Source organism: Mustelus asterias, chromosome 4 (genome assembly GCF_964213995.1).
Source record: "Mustelus asterias chromosome 4, sMusAst1.hap1.1, whole genome shotgun sequence".
NCBI lineage: Eukaryota > Metazoa > Chordata > Chondrichthyes > Carcharhiniformes > Triakidae > Mustelus > Mustelus asterias.
The window spans coordinates 90,270,620-90,288,990 of NC_135804.1; the positions used below are offsets into that span (position 1 = coordinate 90,270,620).

Sequence of the window (18,371 nt, forward strand, 5' to 3'; positions counted from 1 at the left end):
CGTCATTGTTTGAGATCCAACCCACTATGATGGTGTTGTCAGCAAACTTGAAAATCGAGTTGATGGGGATTTTGGCCACACAGTCATAGGTGTACAAAGAGTATAGTACGGAGCTGAGAACACAGCCTTGTGGGGCACCGGTGTTGAGGATGATCGTGGAGGAGGTGTTGTTGCCTATCCTTACTAATTGTGGTCTGTGTTAGAAAACCAGTGTGTTTCTCCCCATTTCTTTGAAGGGGAACATGTCTTGCACTGTCATTGTGAGGGGTGGGGCCTAAAGGCTCCGACAAGCCCGACTTCACAGAGATTGGGGCCCCCTTTTTAAAGGGTACCCTGAGCATAAATTGAATTTGAAGACCCCCACCCCCCACAGAATGACATTGGGTCCACCCCATCACAGATGGCACGATCCCCCCACTGAACTAACATAGATCACCAGCATGAAACCACCTACCAAACATAGATCGCAGGCATTGGGACCCTCCCAATGGGTCATTCTATATGCTCCTTCAAGCCCACCCCTTCATGCCCCACTGCCTTCAAGCCCCACCCCTTGGTCAGGTTGGCATTGCCAGGTTAGGAACAATGACCTCCAAGCTCCCTGGCAACACCATCATGCCTGATCTCCATTTGTGGAGACCAGTAGTGATTCCCATTGGCGCTATGTCATGCCTGTGGATGGGGACATATGACATTCCTGGAAGACTCGGCAGTAAGACAATTTTGAATGTGCCATTATATTTAAATATATGGTAATTAGGTTCACACTCTTGCCGGGTGGGCTGGGAGGAGAACCTGATTACCTCTGCTGGGAGGGCTCGGGAACATCGCATTCTGGGTTCACACCAGCATGAATCCCATTATGGCCTGCCCACAATGGTATTTGCGCTGAGTGTAATGAGGGCCGGAAAATTGCCCTCATAATATTTCCACTTGCTGTAAATCCACAATTTAATTCATCATTAAAGACCAATTTGGGATTCCATTTTTAAAGTTCTACTATTCATAAGAGCTTAATTTTCAATTAGTTTGTTACAGTTGTGTTGCCTTCCCTGCTTTGACTAGATTGACAGAAATGTACCATTATCATTCTTATTCTAAAAGGAATGCATTTTACTGCCATCCACCATCTTCGGTGAGGGAAGGGGGTCAGATTGGCAGGTAGGGGGAGAGGGGCCTTAAAAATCAAGTGTCGTGCCATTCCCAGCACTTGCACGCATTTCCCCACCCACGCTGTAACCTCATCAGCAGCAGTGGAGGCTGTGGGAGAATTAAGGCATTCAAGTAGTCCATTGATGGCTACTTAAGGGTCTCTCGCGTTACAACTGGGATTTTACCCATGGCAGGGGAGGCTGATGCCCAGCATCCAGCTTGGCAGGTTTTACCCGGTGAACTGGTAACCGGTCAAGGGTGTGGGACGTGCCACCTTCAGTGGCTCCCCTGTATCCATTGTAGACCCACAACCAAGCTCTTCCACCACCCCTGCGCACCCTCAGCCCTCCTTCGAGATCTTCCATCACCCCTGCATCTCACCTACCAACCCCCGTCCCATTCCCTTGTGTCCCGTCATACCCTTCCCGTCCACCCTGCTCCCTCACTCCCTTCTCTGGGGTCAATTGCTGAATGCCTTACGTTTGCAGTCTCAGCAATGGCCACCACCCCCTCATAAAATCCAGCCCTAAGGTTTACTAATTTGAAAGATTCCATGGAAATCAAGGAAATTTCAATTCAGATATACAAAGTGAATTTATTTATTTTCAGTTTGAATTCTATAACATTGTCCACTTTTGAAGTTCAGGGTCTGACACAATACCTCACCTTTTGCTGTTCTCCTTTTCATAATGGACAGAAATGTGAGATGCTTCTTTTGCTATTTGTATTGTATTTGTCTTCATAATCCACCAGGAGATCCTCTATGTTTCTATAGTAGAGGCCAAAATGTTGTGTGACTTCAAGTAGAAATTAGATATAGCTCTTGGGACTAAAGGGATCAAAGGATATGGGGGGAGGATGGGTTCGGGATGTGGGATTTAGTGTTCAGCCATGATCAAAATGAATGGCGGGCAGGTTCAAAGGGGCGAATGGCCTACTCCTGCTTCTATTTTCTGTGTTTCTGTTATATCAATTAATGGAGGTTCCATTGTGTTAAGATTCAAAATCAATTCCACAAGAAAACAAAACAATTTGAATATCCATTCAATCCAAAAATGCGCCATAACAAGAGTAGCTCAAAATACCTAGTGGCTGTTTGCACAAGCTTTTTATAGCTCTTCCATTCAATTAAATTCTCATGCACTTCAAATATGGCATGAGTAATTTAACAATAATTTGGGTGTCCTTTTCCAAGTAATTACTTTATACTTCATAGCCTTCAGTATAGATTAACTTGCTTGTTATAAAAATATCTCCTGTAACCTTAGGTTAGCAATGATGAAGACAGGGCTGCTTTTCCTTCCAATTTGCATCTGACAACAGTACTATAAGCATGACGAATCAGGCAGAGTGTTGGGTCAGTAGCAGTGATACGTGCCCTGAGCCACAAAGTTCCACTTTATAAATCCAAATTCAGCAGTGCACGTGCTGTGTAAATGAGACTTTATTCTCTGATGTCTAAATTCCAATCTTAAGTCTACGAGACATAGGGGCATGAATTTGTCTTGGGCACTCTGGGCAGTAGCAATTTTTCAGCCCATTTAAACTCCATCTGACTTTCTTTTCCACCTAAATGAATTTATACCCTTAAGACTCTCAGAGGTCCTCACGTGCTTGTCAGTTTAAATTTACATCATGAAAATTGAAAATAACAGGTTTCAAAAAAGAAAGCCATTGCTACAACTTGCAATCTGCTAATAGCTTCCTTGCTATTTAAAAAAAAAGTGGTATGATATATTCCTTGTTGAAATCATATGATGAGTTGGCTCCCAGAAATGAAACATAGTGGCTTGATCATTATGGTAGAAATGATGGAGATTTTAATTATGCTGCTGCCATTAAAAGGGGAATTGGACAACAACCTACGGCAATTGCACATGCGTCACTATATGCAGAAATCAGGAAGCTGCTGTTCAAGTTGCCCTTTGCATGGAGATAGCAGCACCTTGACATTCAAATGCGTGCAGAGTGCAAAGTTGGGGTGCCTACCCACTGACACCGAGTAGCAACACCAAAAAATATGTTTAGGCTTCTGTACTCAAGGGTAAATTAATTTTTAATCTGTGTTAAGTCTTGATTACTTCATAAAACCTCTCTGACCATGAGAATTAGTGTTTCAAACTGTGAAGTTTCATTCTTACAGACTCTCATTAACATTTGGGATTTTTAAAATGAACAAAAATATATTATTTGCAGTTGTTGGAAATTTATTTGATCACATTCGGGTCCATTGCCAAAAGCAAAAAAAAATCTTGAGTGGGAATGAGAAAACAAACTGTTTGGACATTTTTCAGGCCCTTGAATATAGGCCACCCCTCACCCTTGGGAAAAGTAGATATTAATTTGTATATGGTTTGCACAACTATTTTTTTGCTTAGAAATAAATGAACAGCCTATATGTAAATTAATGCAGTGATTTTTGTAATATTCTACAAATGTAATAGAGCAACATGTCCATGTTCTCAAAAGCCACAAGGCACTTTGTAGCCTATTATGAATTGGAATCCATTGCATAGCAAACCACAATGAATTGCCCACCACTGAAACCCAAATGCTGCTCTGAAGTTTGGGAATTCAATTGCCTATCTGCAAGTGCATTCACATATTGAAAATGGTACATGACAAAAAAAGGCTAAGAATATAGATTGATAGCTAGGAATGGTAGGCAAGAGAGCTCTAGACATTCCTTCAATGTGTCATTTTGAAGGATGGACAGAGTTGTACTTGAACAAATTGAATAAGCTGAGAAATGACAATCTAAAGGAAGGTTCGAATTCCATTTAATAGTCACTTGGCACAAACTTGGCCTACTTCAACTATGCTTCTAGTTTTTAGGAACATTGCCAAGGGTTTTTAAGAAATTCTAGTAGCTATGTCCTTATGGAATGAGATAAATGGTCAGTGGATACATTTGTTGCAGGCAGACACATTTTATAAACTGCTGTAGTGAAGATTTTACAACCACATTTCTTAGTGATTGTTTCTGTTTTTGAATTGCAATTATATGCAACCAATAATGGAATATATCCTTGTGTGGTAAATAATTTATAATATCTGATAGCATTGGAAAAATTGTATATCATAAACTAGTTAGAATTAAAAACTTTCAGGAAACAAGGGGTAGATGGAATATTGATGAGGGTATGGGTGGCACGGTGGCACAGTGGTTAGCACTGTTGCCTCACAGAGCTAGGAACCTGGGTTTGATTCCCGGCTTAGGTCACTGTCTGTGCGGAGCTTGCATGTTCTCTCAGTGTCTGTGTGGGTTTCTTCCAGATGTTCTGATTTCCTTCCACATTCCAAAAGACATGCTAGTTAGGGGTGCATTGGCTAAATTCTTCCTCAGTGTACCTGAACAGGGTATTTTGACTGAGGGATTTTCACAGTAACTTCTTGCAGTGTTAATGCAAGCCTACTCGTGACATTAATAAATAAACTAAACTATTCTTCTAAAGTCCAATGGGAATCAGTTCAACCTTTTCCCATTAGAGAAGCTCTTTATCCCAGGGATAAGTCAAATGAACCTTAATTGCTTCTAACCCAGTTTTTTTTATTTTAAGTTTTTGTTTTCTCTTTAGGAGCATGATGGGTAAATCAATTGCAATAAATAAAGGAATTAGTTGCGCATTTGCTTTTGTCATTGTAGCTGAATTTAGTATAGAATGCATGAAGATTGAAGGATTCATGAAGCAGCAGCTCAAAAATAATTTTTCACATTTTAAAAAAATTAATGAGGGGGAGGCCAACGTTAATGCAATGTTTTGGTTTTATTTTTCTCTTTTTGGTAAAGAATGTTTTCAGCCTAACATGGAATTTTATTTTATTGAGAAACCTGAGGTGAATGGTCAAGATGTGTAAGAAACAACAATGCAAATGGTTGAGAGCCAACTGCTTAGAAGTTGCATTCATAAAGTCATATCTGGGTTGAGTTAGCTGATCTTGACCACACATGTAGCACTGAGGTAATAAAATTGGTCTCCAAGGCTGTGGGCTAGGTAGGGAAAGATTCACCAAGATCGCCATTTCCAATTTCCAAACAGCGATCTCTCCTGGTAAGCGCACATGAGTGCAAGTCAGATGGGGACAAGACTGGGTGTAGCTGTGAGCCTCCTTTCCGGTTGAATAGTTTTTCCAAAGCACTGCCTAGGGTCACATTTGAACAACAATCCCTTTGCTTGCTGTCTGGTCACACAAACATTAGGGAAAATTTGGTGCTTGTGAAATCAAACTATAGCAAAAATTAATGTTTAATTATTTTAAAAAGAGTAGAACAAAGACATCTTCCTTTCAATTTGAAATTCTAATTGTGAAATATGTACCTCCATCATTATCTCTGTTATCGTCACACACCATTTCCATGATGACATTGCATCCCATCCCACTCCAGCCCGCTTGGCAAACACAATGCCATCCGTTTTGATCCAATGTACATCTTCCATTTCCATTGCACAAACCAGGACATCCCTCTATGAGAAAGTTTTTGAAAAACAGTTGATAAATTAATTAACTTTCTACCTGTATTATATGCTTCTGATATGCATATGTGAAAAATTGAATACATTTAAGTCAAAGGCAAGAGCCTTCATTTTAACAGTGAGATACTTGTGGTAGACAAACTTCACAGAACTCTTCCATTATGTGTGGGTACAAAACAGCACATGGACCAGGCAAAAAGCATGTGCCTTATTTTAAACCGACAAACAGAAGGTGGTGGAAACACTCACCAAGCCAGTGTCGAGAAGGAACAAGCAAGTAAACAATTCAGAAATAACCTTTCTTTGAGCATTACTGGAACTTTACAGAAGGAGAGAAAGTGGTTAAGTTGGAGTTGGAGCATGGAACTCAAGATTGAAGCAATGGGGTGTGCATTGTTGTACTGGTAGAAGAGTTTGGCAGAGTGGCCAGCAAATCCATGTTTGATCTCCCCAGTATAGGTGACAATGCATCAGAAACAACAGACACAATACACTATGATGAAGGAACCACATGTTAGTTGTTGCCTCATCCGAGCGTTTGGGACCCTGGACAATAGTATGGAAGGAGGAAAACAGACAAATAGATAGATTGATCTCATGCGCATTTAACTTGTTTAAATTCATGTGTCAATGTATCCACTGATGTTATCTACTAATTTTATTGCAAACTATTTTTACTACACAGGTCATCATTGTTTTTGTTTTAAGTAAAGTGATCTGAAATTTATTGTGTTATTGCCAATTATTCTTTAAAATAAATTTGCCTCCCTGAGCCATTGAACTTTGTTTTAGATTTGATCGGATTTTTATAAATGGCACCCTGGGTTGGTAGTTTAGAGATATAATAAATTTGTATTTCCTTTGTATTTCCAAGAACTTTTGCGCTTTCTGTCTATTTTGTGCTTTCTGCCTATTTCCTCTCACTTCCCGATGAAATGTCCTCATTTACACTATAGAATGTCATCCTCTTAACATGCTGTGATAGTAAACTCAGATCAAGAGCAATGAATTATAATGCTAATACATTTTTGTTTAATCAAATGATTAATTTTAATGTTACTGTCTTGTTATTTTCAACAGACTCCCAAACACGGATGATTCTTTTTGGAGGCTTGCTCACTTGACTGGAACATGTATTCTGTAATGAGTCTAATTAACCTTATGTTAATCTAACATTGATCATCTGTGGTTTTCTTTCATGTGGGACTCAAATTAAGTTAATAAAAACTAACTGCGAGTCCATTCTGCAGGCACAAACAGTTCTATCAGGGAAGATATTTGTTTTTATCTTCATTATGATCTCACCACTGGGGCAACAGAGAAAGTGAAATATCAAGACTTACTTTGGGTTGTACAGAAGAAGCATCAGATTCAGTGTTATATAAACTGGTGTTATGAAGTTGCACATATAAGGTTATAAATGTGGTGCTTGACAACTGTAAATATTGAAAAGAAATGCTGAAACCAAAAGAAGAAATCATATAGCATTGTTTCTTTAAAAAGCATGTGTCTTTCTGTGGATTTTAAATTGCAGCAACAGGTTTGCAACATGTGAATCCAGAGCAGCAGTCAAGATTCCAACATAGCAAAACAGGCTTTTGAATTGAACCAATGAGTTTAAAGCAAGCACGCAGAGACACAGGACTGATTGAATTCAAATGTGAGGTTTGTTGACAGCCTCAAGCCACTTAGATTGCAGGAATACTGTGAGGTAATTCCAGGAATTTAAACTCGGACAAGGGGAAATAACTGTTAGAGTAAGCCTGCCACCTCTTTAGTTGGAAGGAGGGAGAGGTGAGTCTCTCATATAGAATACTGCAGTTTAATATAAATATCTTCATAAAATCACCATCTAAAGAGAAGAAAATACCAACTCAGAAAGTGTTCCAGACGGAAACATCAGAAGAACGTTCATACTTCCAACCGACGCCTGGTATTATATTATTTGAGAGTGACTATATTCTATAAGGATTTACTTCATTATTCCTGAATGAGTTTTGTAATAGTCAAACAGTATTCTATTGGGGAGTTTATTCAGTCTGTTAATTGTTTTAATAAGTTTGTCATCAGTTTTAAAATAAAGACCTGTTAATTGTTCATGATAGAGTGTGTCATATTCTGCTTTAATTTACCAAAACCAGGAACGTCCTACTACCTCACACACATTCGTATAAGATTACGAGGCGAGGTATCCTTTTGGTTGGTTCCAAAATTGCACAGAGGGAAAATTACCTCCATGTCATAACACTGAGCAAATGGAAATGTATGCATGGGAACAATTCAGTGGGATATTTATCCCTGAACCCACCATAATTTAGTGTGAGTTCAGGGATTAAATGGAGTTTGCACAGATCTCCTGCACCTTCACAAGGCTACCCAGACATACCTGCCTGGACACTGAAAATCACTCCCTGCCCTGACCCCGCTCCACCTCTCCTGCAACCCCCAATCCGGGACCTACATCCCACCTTCACTCAGCTGTCATCTGTGCTCCCACCACGATTCTGGGCCTTGGATGGGTGCAGTGCCACAAGAGGCCACCACTTCTCTTGGCACTGGTAGCAATGATGATTTGCTGGCCTCTGATTGGCAGACCTTCCACTGCCAGGAAATCAGTTGTGGAAAAGGGCCAATGGGGGCCATTTAATGCTCCCCAGTGAAACTCAATGCCTGCTGTCCAACAAAGCACTTCAAAGCAGTTTCAGAGCAGTTGGGTATTATGAAAGAAAGTTAGGTCTTCCTGTTAAAACTAACAGGTCCTTTATGTAAGGCACTTTAGAGAGGTCATTTAACAACTGGAGCATATGACATTAACCGGGGTCAACCCTACTGTGCAATGGAGTGCCAAGGTGATTTTGAAGGCTTCCAGGTGTCCATGTGACATGGATATCAAAGTGACCAGGGCATTTCAAAGGTTTTAAAGGACAGAGACAATAATGAATACATTTACCAGAATGGTGTCTGAAATCACTGTCCTGAAAGTGAACAGCACCTTTCCAAGGACAACAAGGACATATGCAACCAATAAACCACCATCCCGGGGGAGAGTCCCATGGTCAACCCCTTCCCCCAAGCCCATCCAACCCGCAGGACGGCGGTGGGCCTGTGTAAGGTACTCTGTTGGAGACTTGGTAGAGACTTGGTGCAGACATGATGGGCTGAATGGCCTCCTTCTGCATCGTAAGGATTCTATGATTCTATGTCCCTTGAGGGACACTTCACCTGCAGCCTGACAGTGGCAGAACGGCGCATGGGCATAGCATTTAGCTCCCTGCCCTCTTTTGGAGTCCAAGGTGTCATTGTCAGGGTTATTCTGCAAAACTAGAACCCTCATAGGAATGGAGGTAACATTTAGCATGGACTGAGGATTGGTTAATATACAGAAAACAGAGAATTGGAAGAAACAGGACATTTTTAGTTTGGCAGGTTGCGAGTCGTATGGCACTATAAAGATAAAAGTACATGGGCTTTAGCACTTACAGGGATCAATCTTATCAAGCAAATTCAAAGTCCAGGATGGGCGCAAAAACGGGAGAGTTTCTGACCTGTTTTTTGGGTGAGTTCAAATCTAGTCATTGGCATTCTGCCGTCTGCTAACCACAGAATCAGAATGGTTGAGGAGTGGGCAATGGAAATGTCCTTTGACATAGGGTGTGATTTTCTGATTTTGAGTCGAGCAAGGCTGTAAAATCCCACCCAGTATCTTATCCGCTCAGTACTGGAAAAAATGGGCTAAACTGTTCACTGCCTATAGGGGAAGGGGGCAGGGCTTAAATCACCAGCAAGCTGGCTGTAGCAGCAGAGGGCGCCATTGCGCATATGCAGACCTCTGTGGCTGCACACGGGCAATGGCAAACAGCAGAGGCCTGACAGGTCTGAGAGAGAGACCTGTCAGGCCTCTGCTGCTGCAGCCAGCCTCATTCAGCCTCCTCCCTACCAGCGACCGTGAGGTCCACCCAGAAATATCATCTCCTCCCCGTGCCATCCAGACTGACTGACACCCTCCCCCCTACTGATCGACCAAAGAGTGGGAGTGGGGCTGCCTTCCTCACCTGATTGGCTTGCTCCCAGTCTAGCCCTGCCCTCACAGGCCCCATCCACTCAGGCCCTTTTGGGCAGCACCAGGGAGCCAGGTGGGCACTGCCAGGGTTCCAGGCAGGCTGTGCCAGGATGGCACTGCCAAAGGAGCACACCCCTTACCCTCAACCTCCCAAGGGAGCCTTAATGGTCTCCGCTTCCATTGGCAAGGCCTGTGATTCTTGCCGGATAGAACCTCTCCTAGCAAGGCCAAATAGGTAAGTGAGTTCTGACGATAACGTTCCAGGATTGCTAATTCCATGTACAATGAGATTTAAGTGCAATTTAAATAATTTATTCAGGCTCGCGCCGGAAATGGGCGTGAGGCTGACCTTGCCGGATATCCGGTGCCGGTAAGATTGCAAGAGGCGAGAAATTGGGCAAAAACCTGATTTCTTGGTTCTCATGCGATCTTACCACCTCTCCCTGCCCATCGGCCAGCGGGGCCCAATGGTAAGCTCGCCCCCACAATCTATATTAGTGACTTAGATGAGGCGACTGAATGCAGGCGACTGAATGCAGTGAGGAAGATGCAAAGAAGCTGCAGATGACTGCAGACAGGTGAAAAGATTGGGTAAGAACACGGCAAATGGAATTCAATGCGGTGTAGTGTGGAGTTTAAAAGCAAAATATTTCTGAATGATGGTACACTGAGAAATGTTTACATTCAGAGGGACTTGGTGCCCCAGTACATGAAACACAGAAAGTTAATATTAAGGACAGCATGCAATTGGGAAGGCAAATTATGGCTGGAATTTTATCGGCACACCTGCCCCGATTCCGGGATCAGGCGAGGCTCGGAGGACGGCATTCTCCATTGGCCTTGGGCGGCCATGCTAATAAAATTCCACCTCTGTGTGTTAACTTACAATTGTACTGGGCATTGATGAGGCCACACTTGGAGGAGCATGTGAGGTCTTGGTCTCCTGACCTAAGGAAGGACATATTGGACCCAGAGAAAAAAGACTACAGGTTCTCTAGATTGGTTCCTGGGGTGAGGAAATTGTCCAGTGTGGAGAGATTCTGTCGTCTAGACCTTTATTCCCTGGGATTTAAAAGACTGGGAGGTGATCTAATTGAAACATTAAGGGGCTTGACAGGCTAACTGCTGAGAAAATGATTTCCCTGGCTGGGAAATCTAGAACATGTGGTCACAGTCTAAGAATAAGTCTCAAAGGGGCACAACTGGAACTCTATACCACAGAGGCCCATGGCACGCAAATCGTTAAACATTTTCGAGGCGGCGATCAATAGATTTTTGAGTACCAGGGAACTAAGGGATAAGAGGTTAGTACAGGAAAGTAGAGTTAAGGTAGAAGACCAGCCATTATCTTGTTAAATGGTGGAGCAGACTCGAAGGACCAAATGGCCTACTCCAGTTCCTATTTCTTATGTGCTCTGAAATGGCAACTTGTGCTGACGGGATGCAGAGCACAATTTTGGGAGTGTTCAGCAGATCTATGGATGTCTACAGTGTCAAAGGGTGAATTGACAGCCTTACACCTCTCCAGAATTTTATTTCTATTGAAGTCTGAATACCCTCACAATCCAGGATATTTATTACCCATTTTGCTATCTGTTTCTGAAATGCTACGAGATCTTGTTGGATGGAGTTTTTTTGATTGAGTAAACATACATCACTGCAGACGAATGGAGATGTATTATGGACTGACTCTTACCTTTTACGACGTTATCCAAATGTTGTGCTTCAAAGAAAAAAGAAAAATCATTAAGGCAAGAACCATTCAGATGAAAATAACACTGAGAAAGCAGTTTGATTTTGGAGGTGACAAAGCTTCTGGAATTTTCTTACCAACGGTACAGTGCTCTCCCTCCCAGCCAGGACTGCACTGACATTTGCCATCCTTACACTTTCCATGCTCGGTACACCGTGGGTGGCATTCATGCTGGTCACAAGTTAGGCTGCCCCAACCCTTCTCACAGTGGCATAACCCATCTAAACATACACCATGCTTGCCACAATCTACCTCACAAACTTCTGAAAGAGACAAGAGAATCATTTGCCGTTTTAACATCTTCATCATTTGACCCAATATACATAACAAATTTGAACCACATGGCAAATTTTAAAAGTGAGCTGAATAGGATTTCACTAATTTACAATTGGAGACAACTGAACATTTGACTAAAGTGCTTGGTTTAGATCCAAATTTGCTTTAGAAATGATTAGTTCTTCGAAGAAAGAAATCTTAGAAACCCTACAGCACAGAAAGAGGCCATTCGGCCCATCGAGTCTGCACCGACCACAATCCCACCCAGGCCCTACCCCCATATTCCTACATATTTACCCACTAATCTCTCTAACCTACCCATCCCAGGACACTAAGGGCAATTTTAGCATGGCCAATCAACCTAACCCGCACATCTTTGGACTGTGGGAGGAAACCAGAGCACCCGGAGGAAACCCACGCAGACACGAGGAGAATGTGCAAACTCCACACAGACAGTGACCCAAGCCGGGAATCGAACCCAGGTCCCTGGAGCTGTGAAGCAGCAGTGCTAACCACTGTGCTACCGTGCCACCCTTCAACTATAACAGATAGTAACTTCAACAGATAGTTCAACAGATAGTTCTTCAACTATAACAAATAGTAACACTACTACATAATCTGGAAACAGATGGCTGTACTGTCAGTCTCATCTGAAGAGAAATACACTTAGTAAATTCTCCGAAAAAATTCTAAGTGTTGAATTTGCATAAAAACTGGAGTAAATCCCGTTGGTTTATTCAACGGGAGTTTAAAAATGAATCTCCCACACTTTGTGCATTGCAGAGTACACTAGCGTGAATCACGTTGAAAATCAGTGGACGGGGCCTATTCCTGCTGTAGGGGCCAGCAGCATAGCGCTGAGGAGGCCACTGCGTATGGGCTGATCTGTCAGCGCCGAGATTGGCGGCCTTCCAATCGCTGGTCAGCTCGATCGCAGGACACATATGTGTTTTATTTATATTTTACTTATTGCTCTATGGCTTACCTAATGTTTTCTCTCATTTACGTTCATCTTCATTTTACATTACTGGCTCATTTTACATTACTCAGTCTGCTAATAAATAGTTTATTTATTAGTGTCGCAAGTAGGCTTATATTAACACTGCAATGAAGTTACTTTGAAAATCCCCTAGTTGCCACACTCCGGTGCCTGTTCGGGTACACTGTGGGAGAATTTATCATGGCCAATGCATCTAGCCAGCATGTCTTTTGGACAGTTGGAGGAAACCGGAGCACCTGGAGAAAATTCACTCAGGCACGGGGAGAACATGCAGACTTCCCACAAACAGTGACCCAAGCCAGGAATTGAACCCGGATCCCTAGCGCTATGAGGCAGCAGTGCTAATCACTGTGCCATAGTGCCACCCCTTAATGCTTCCTCCCTTGTTGAGATTCTTACATATTATAGTCTGATTTCATTGCCTGTCTATTGCTAGTTTACTCTTTTACTCATTTAATCAATATTCATACATACTTTTCTTCCTGCTTGCTTTCCTTTATTTCGTGATCAATAATGTACCCTGATTACAGTAACCAATACCTGGATGTCCTTTATCTGAATCCATTATTATGATGAAAGAGTTGGAATAGAGAAGGCTCAGAGGAGATTTACTGGAGGTTTTTCACTCATGAAGAGCTTTGATAAGGTGAATGTAGAAAGATTATTTGCTCTGCTTGGGAATCAACACATCATTAAAATTATCACTTAGGAAGAGTGTCAATCAGAATTTACACAAATATTTGTCCAAATGTTTTGCCACACAGAATGGAGATCAATGCTTCTTTTAAGGGCAGATTTGATATATATTTGAGGAGAGGAAGATAAGAAGGCAAAGGGATGAGCTAGTCAGTGGGGTTAATTTTGGATTGCTTGAGTAAAGAGATGACATAGATGTGATAGACCAAATGATCTCCTTTGATGTTATAAATTTACATGATTACAAGTATTTTCTGTCACAAATGCTCCTGTTCTCCTGTATCTTGTGAATAAAGTTAAATAAATTCTAGGCTTGCCTGATATAAGAATTATGACCATTCAGTCTCCAGTTTTTCTCAAAGGCTTTTGGAAAGAAACAAATTAACTCTCGAACATTGCTGAAAAGAGAAATATGTTGCTGAAGCTTTCACCTTGAACTCATTTGTACAAATGCAAGAATACCTGGTTTCAAACAATCACAATAATACATTCTGTAGGCGAAAAGGATGCTGATCAGTTGGCAAGTCGACTTTGATTGGCCGAGGCATTATCATGGAGAAAGCAATGGGGAACCAGAGACTCCCCAAATAATTTGAAGAAGTTGCAAGGCTTGAACGTGTTCCTTTTATTTGCAGTGAACAGGTCCCTGCTTTTGAATATATGTCAAGCAAAAATGAGCCGCGTTACAAGCTTGAATGATCTTAGATTAGTTGTTAGTGTTATCTCTCATCACACTCAAGATTGCTCAGCAAGTACTGCTGAATTGCAGGATCACATCTAACAGTGGATGTTTATGTTTTGGGGTTTGTAAGCATGGACTTGTTGAGTGCTGACTATACTCTGCTTATTACAAGCAACTGAAGAAATGTGCTGCTTTATTAAGACTTGAATGCTGAAAGGGCGAGGGGATACAACCTTTTATCTTCCATTTCCTGTCAATGCGCAGACTGTAGGCTGGAAAACACTGCAAACTTGCACAAACCTGCGTTATCCATGGAGATTTTCTCACTCCTTTTTCAAATGAGCACACACAGTTCCAGATAACATTCAGGAATTGGACACAAGTATTTCGGGTCACTTAAAATAGAGGAGCCTGGAATTACAGGCTGGAAAGAAACTCGCACAAGGTCTGCTCTTGAAATTCAGTATTTCCTCTGTCGATTACACACCATCTTTCCCAGTTCACAGGCTCGTAGCATTGTCCTTCATATTTTAAAGTGTGGACATATAATGAGCCATGGCCTATTCGATTCAACAGTGTATCTATTAAATGTACAGTGAAAAATGCATTAAAATGTCATTGCTAATTTGTTTGTTGGTTTGTTCTTTTTAGTTTATTACAAGCTACGGCCCTTTCCATGTAAGGTCATGTCTAAGTAGCCTTAAATGCTCAGTTCCATCACAATGACTGATCATTCCATTAGATGCTAAAATAGAGTATATTCAAATCTCTTTAAAGGCTGTGCTTTAGCACCTGCTATGGCCTAATGGAGAAAGGTGCTGCTTTAATACTAGGCCATAAAAAATCAGATGGTGAGGAACTCATTCCCTTGTGTGTTGAATTTTGCATCAGGAGTACTGGGAGCAATCTTCTTGACCTTGCCTAGAGAGGAAATAAAAATCAACCAAGGCTTTTCCTTCAGAGCACAATTTAATGATCTCTGACGTGAAGTGCTTGTGTGAGAGTATAGAGTGAGCATTGGTATGAGTTCAAACTTGATGCCCTACAGTTGAATAGGCTTAAAGTTTCGTTTTTAAGTTTAAGTTTATTTATTAGTGTCACAAGCAGGCTTACATTAACATCGAAATAAGGTTACTGTGAAAATCCCCTTGTCACCGCACTCCGGCGCCTGTTGGGGTACACTGAGGGAGAATTTAGCATGGCCAAAGCATCTAACCAGCATGTCTTTTGGATTGTGGGAGGAAACCGGAAGGCCCGGAGGAAACCACATAGACACGGGGAGAATGTGCAGACTCCGCACAGACAGTGACCCAAGCTGGGAACCAAACCTGGGTCTCTGCTGCTGTGAGGCAGCAGTGCTGACCATTGTGCCACCGTGCCACCCCGTGAATAACTTCTGGAAGTTGATCCATTGAATTACCTTTGGTTTTTGGATCAAGCTTACAGCATTTTCCAGCATACAATCTGTGCATTGATAGGTGTGTTCCCCTCATCCTTTCAGCAATATTAAACTGCTAGACACAGACATGACGAATGGTCACAGGAATGATGGACTCGAGGGCTGCCATTATCCATGGAAGTATATGCCAGCCTATATCTGTACCAAGTGGGTGGAAAGAATAGCAGTGGAAACAAGATTAATCTTACCTTCATTATTTCCTTTTTCCTATCCAAATCCTGTTGACCTCAATTTTTGTTTAAATCATGCTAATAGTACTGTTTGCTGAATTGGTTTTCAGATTCAATGAACCTCGTCATGTGAGGGAGCTGAACTATAAATAGGCACAGCCATTAACTGAGGGTATTGCAGCAATTCTGATAGTTCAAGTGTGCATTCATTCATTCATCTCCCTCACAGCAGTAAAGTCAGCAACTCCTTCAAACTATTTTCCCGTCCACATGTTCACCAAAGGCAAATATTGAAATCAAAAAACAGAAACTGACAGAAGATAGAAAGGATTTAAAAGTCAATCGATAATATTTTGGGATGTTTTAAACCGACAGTGGGGTGTCAATGCTATGAAACAAGAGGATGACCTCCTCTGAAAATGTAATAAAATAAAAATAGGGAAGGATGAAAATACACAGCAGGTAAAGAGGCAGCTGTGGATGGAGAAGCAGAGTTGATGGGCTGAATTTTACAGGTCATCCGTGGGTGGGAAAGTAGACAGGTGGACCCATAAAATTGGATGCTGTGCCATCAGCTGCTCGCACATTCTTCCCTGTGGTCACCAGGGAGATGTTGGATGAGCTGTCTGCCCATGGCTCTATTGAGGCTGTTAAGTGGGCAATTAATGGCCACTTAAGGGCCTCATCCCACCACTGCTCAGATTTGATGGATGGTGGGAGAAGCCTGGGCCCGACCTGCAGCCTTGTGGGTGTGATTTTGTAGGCTGCTGGCCAGTAAAAGTGAGGGGGGAAATGCTTTCTTTCTGGTTCTCCCAGTGCCAATGGGGTCCTCCCACAGATTTCCCTCCTTGTGTCCACCCTATCTCTCCACTGTATCCAACATGCTGTAACTTGATTTCTGTGTCTCTGTGCCCTGTTTGAGAGCACATTTCCACTCCATCTGACGAAGGAGCAGCGCTCCGAAAGCTAATGGTATTTGCTACCAAATAAACCTGTTGGACTTTAACCTGGTGTTATTAAAACTCTTACTGTGTCCAACATGCTCCCTCAGAGGGAGCACTCTCTGTTGCCGGAAACCCGTGGTGGGAAGGGAGGGTGTGGGGGGTGGGGTGGGGGTTGGGGGGGGGGGGGGGGGTGGGTGGGGGGGGGGGGGGGACACCACCAGTGGGACTGGATGATCCTCTGCTGGCAGGAATGGTTGGAAAGTATTTACATTACAGAAATGGGCCATTCAGCCAGTATATATGCTCCACTTCAACCTTCTCCCATCCTTATTCATGTAATCCATATGTCCATCTATACATTTCTGCCATGTGTTTATCTAACTTTCCCCTTAAAAGCATCTGTGCCAGTTGCATCAGCTATTCTCTATGTGAGTGAGTTCCATATTTTAACCACTCTTTGAAGAAAAATGTTTGACTCGAATTCCCTATTGGATTGAGTAGTAACTATATTATCATAGAAATCATAGAAACCCTACAGTGCAGAAGGAGGCCATTCGGCCCATCGAGTCTGCACCGACCACAATCCCACCCAGGCCCTACCCCCACATATTTTGCCCACTAATCCCTCTAACGTATGCATCCCAGGACTCTAAGGGGCAATTTTTTAACCTGGCCAATCAACCTAACCTGCACATCTTTGGACTGTGGGAGGAAACCGGAGCACCCGGAGAAAACCCACGCAGACACGAGGAGAATGTGCAAACTCCGCACAGACAGTGACCCGAGCCGGGAATCGAACCCGGGACCCTGGAGCTGTAAAGCAGCAGTGCTAACCACTGTGCTACCGTGCCATTTCATATTCATATTATCCATATGAATAGTGTTTTAGTCTCACCCACTAGTGGAAATGTATCAGTCTGTCCACCTGACTGAACCCTTTTGTAATATTAAATTTCGGTCATCCCTCAATCTGCTCTTTTCTGGAGAAAAGAACTCCAGCCTGTTCTAATGACATTAGATGAGTAGAGGAATTTGGATGTTCTGATACATACATTATTAAAAATAGTGACACAACTTCATAAAGCCTAAGGTATAATCTGGCATAGTCAGGTGAATCTTTTTGCATTTTCTCCAGGGCCTCTATATCATTTCTATAAGATGGAGAGGGGCGCAAATCATATTATGCGAAGTGTGGTCTAAGCAAGGGTTCTATATAAGTTTACATAACTTCTCTGAGTTTGAACTCCATTCCTCTTGAAATGAAACTGAGTACGTTGCTTTTTTTTGGCCTTATTAACGTGTGTCACTACTTTTAGTGATCTCCGTATCTGCAATCCTAGACCCTCCTTCTCCTTTACATCATTTAGAAGCTTATTTTTCCTACCGAAATATACATCTTTGCATTTAATATCGATGTGGAGATGCCGGCGTTGGACTGGGGTGGGCACAGTAAGAAGTCTCACAACACCAGGTTAAAGTCCAACAGGGTTATTTGGAATCATGAGCTTTCGGAGCGCTGCTCCTTCATCAGTGCAAAGCTTATCTTAAATACTGAGAAGACATCCGCCATAACCTTTGTTCCCAGCCACATTTACAAATTCCTTCCTGATTACAGTATCAGGTTGAAACAGGATGTTCACAACTTCAGAATCCCATTACGCCCTGAGCTGAACTTTCTGACCCATAGCATTTCCATCATAAATA

General features: G+C 42.3%; 1 protein-coding gene across 4 annotated transcripts in view; it reads right to left on the reverse strand.

Moving 5' to 3' along the window:
• The window catches only part of tenm1 (teneurin transmembrane protein 1), a 770,685-nt gene that overhangs the window by 161,046 nt on the left and 591,268 nt on the right, over nt 1–18,371 (reverse strand). For 3 of the 4 annotated variants that reach the window (XM_078211358.1, XM_078211357.1, XM_078211355.1), the window contains exons 14-16: nt 11,518–11,703; nt 11,384–11,410; nt 5,472–5,618 (exon numbers count right to left, since the gene is read on the reverse strand). In XM_078211358.1, coding sequence (XP_078067484.1) covers nt 5,472–5,618; nt 11,384–11,410; nt 11,518–11,703 — 360 coding nt within the window. The remainder of the gene's footprint in view (nt 1–5,471; nt 5,619–11,383; nt 11,411–11,517; nt 11,704–18,371) is intronic. The other variant, XM_078211359.1, reaches the window with a different exon arrangement.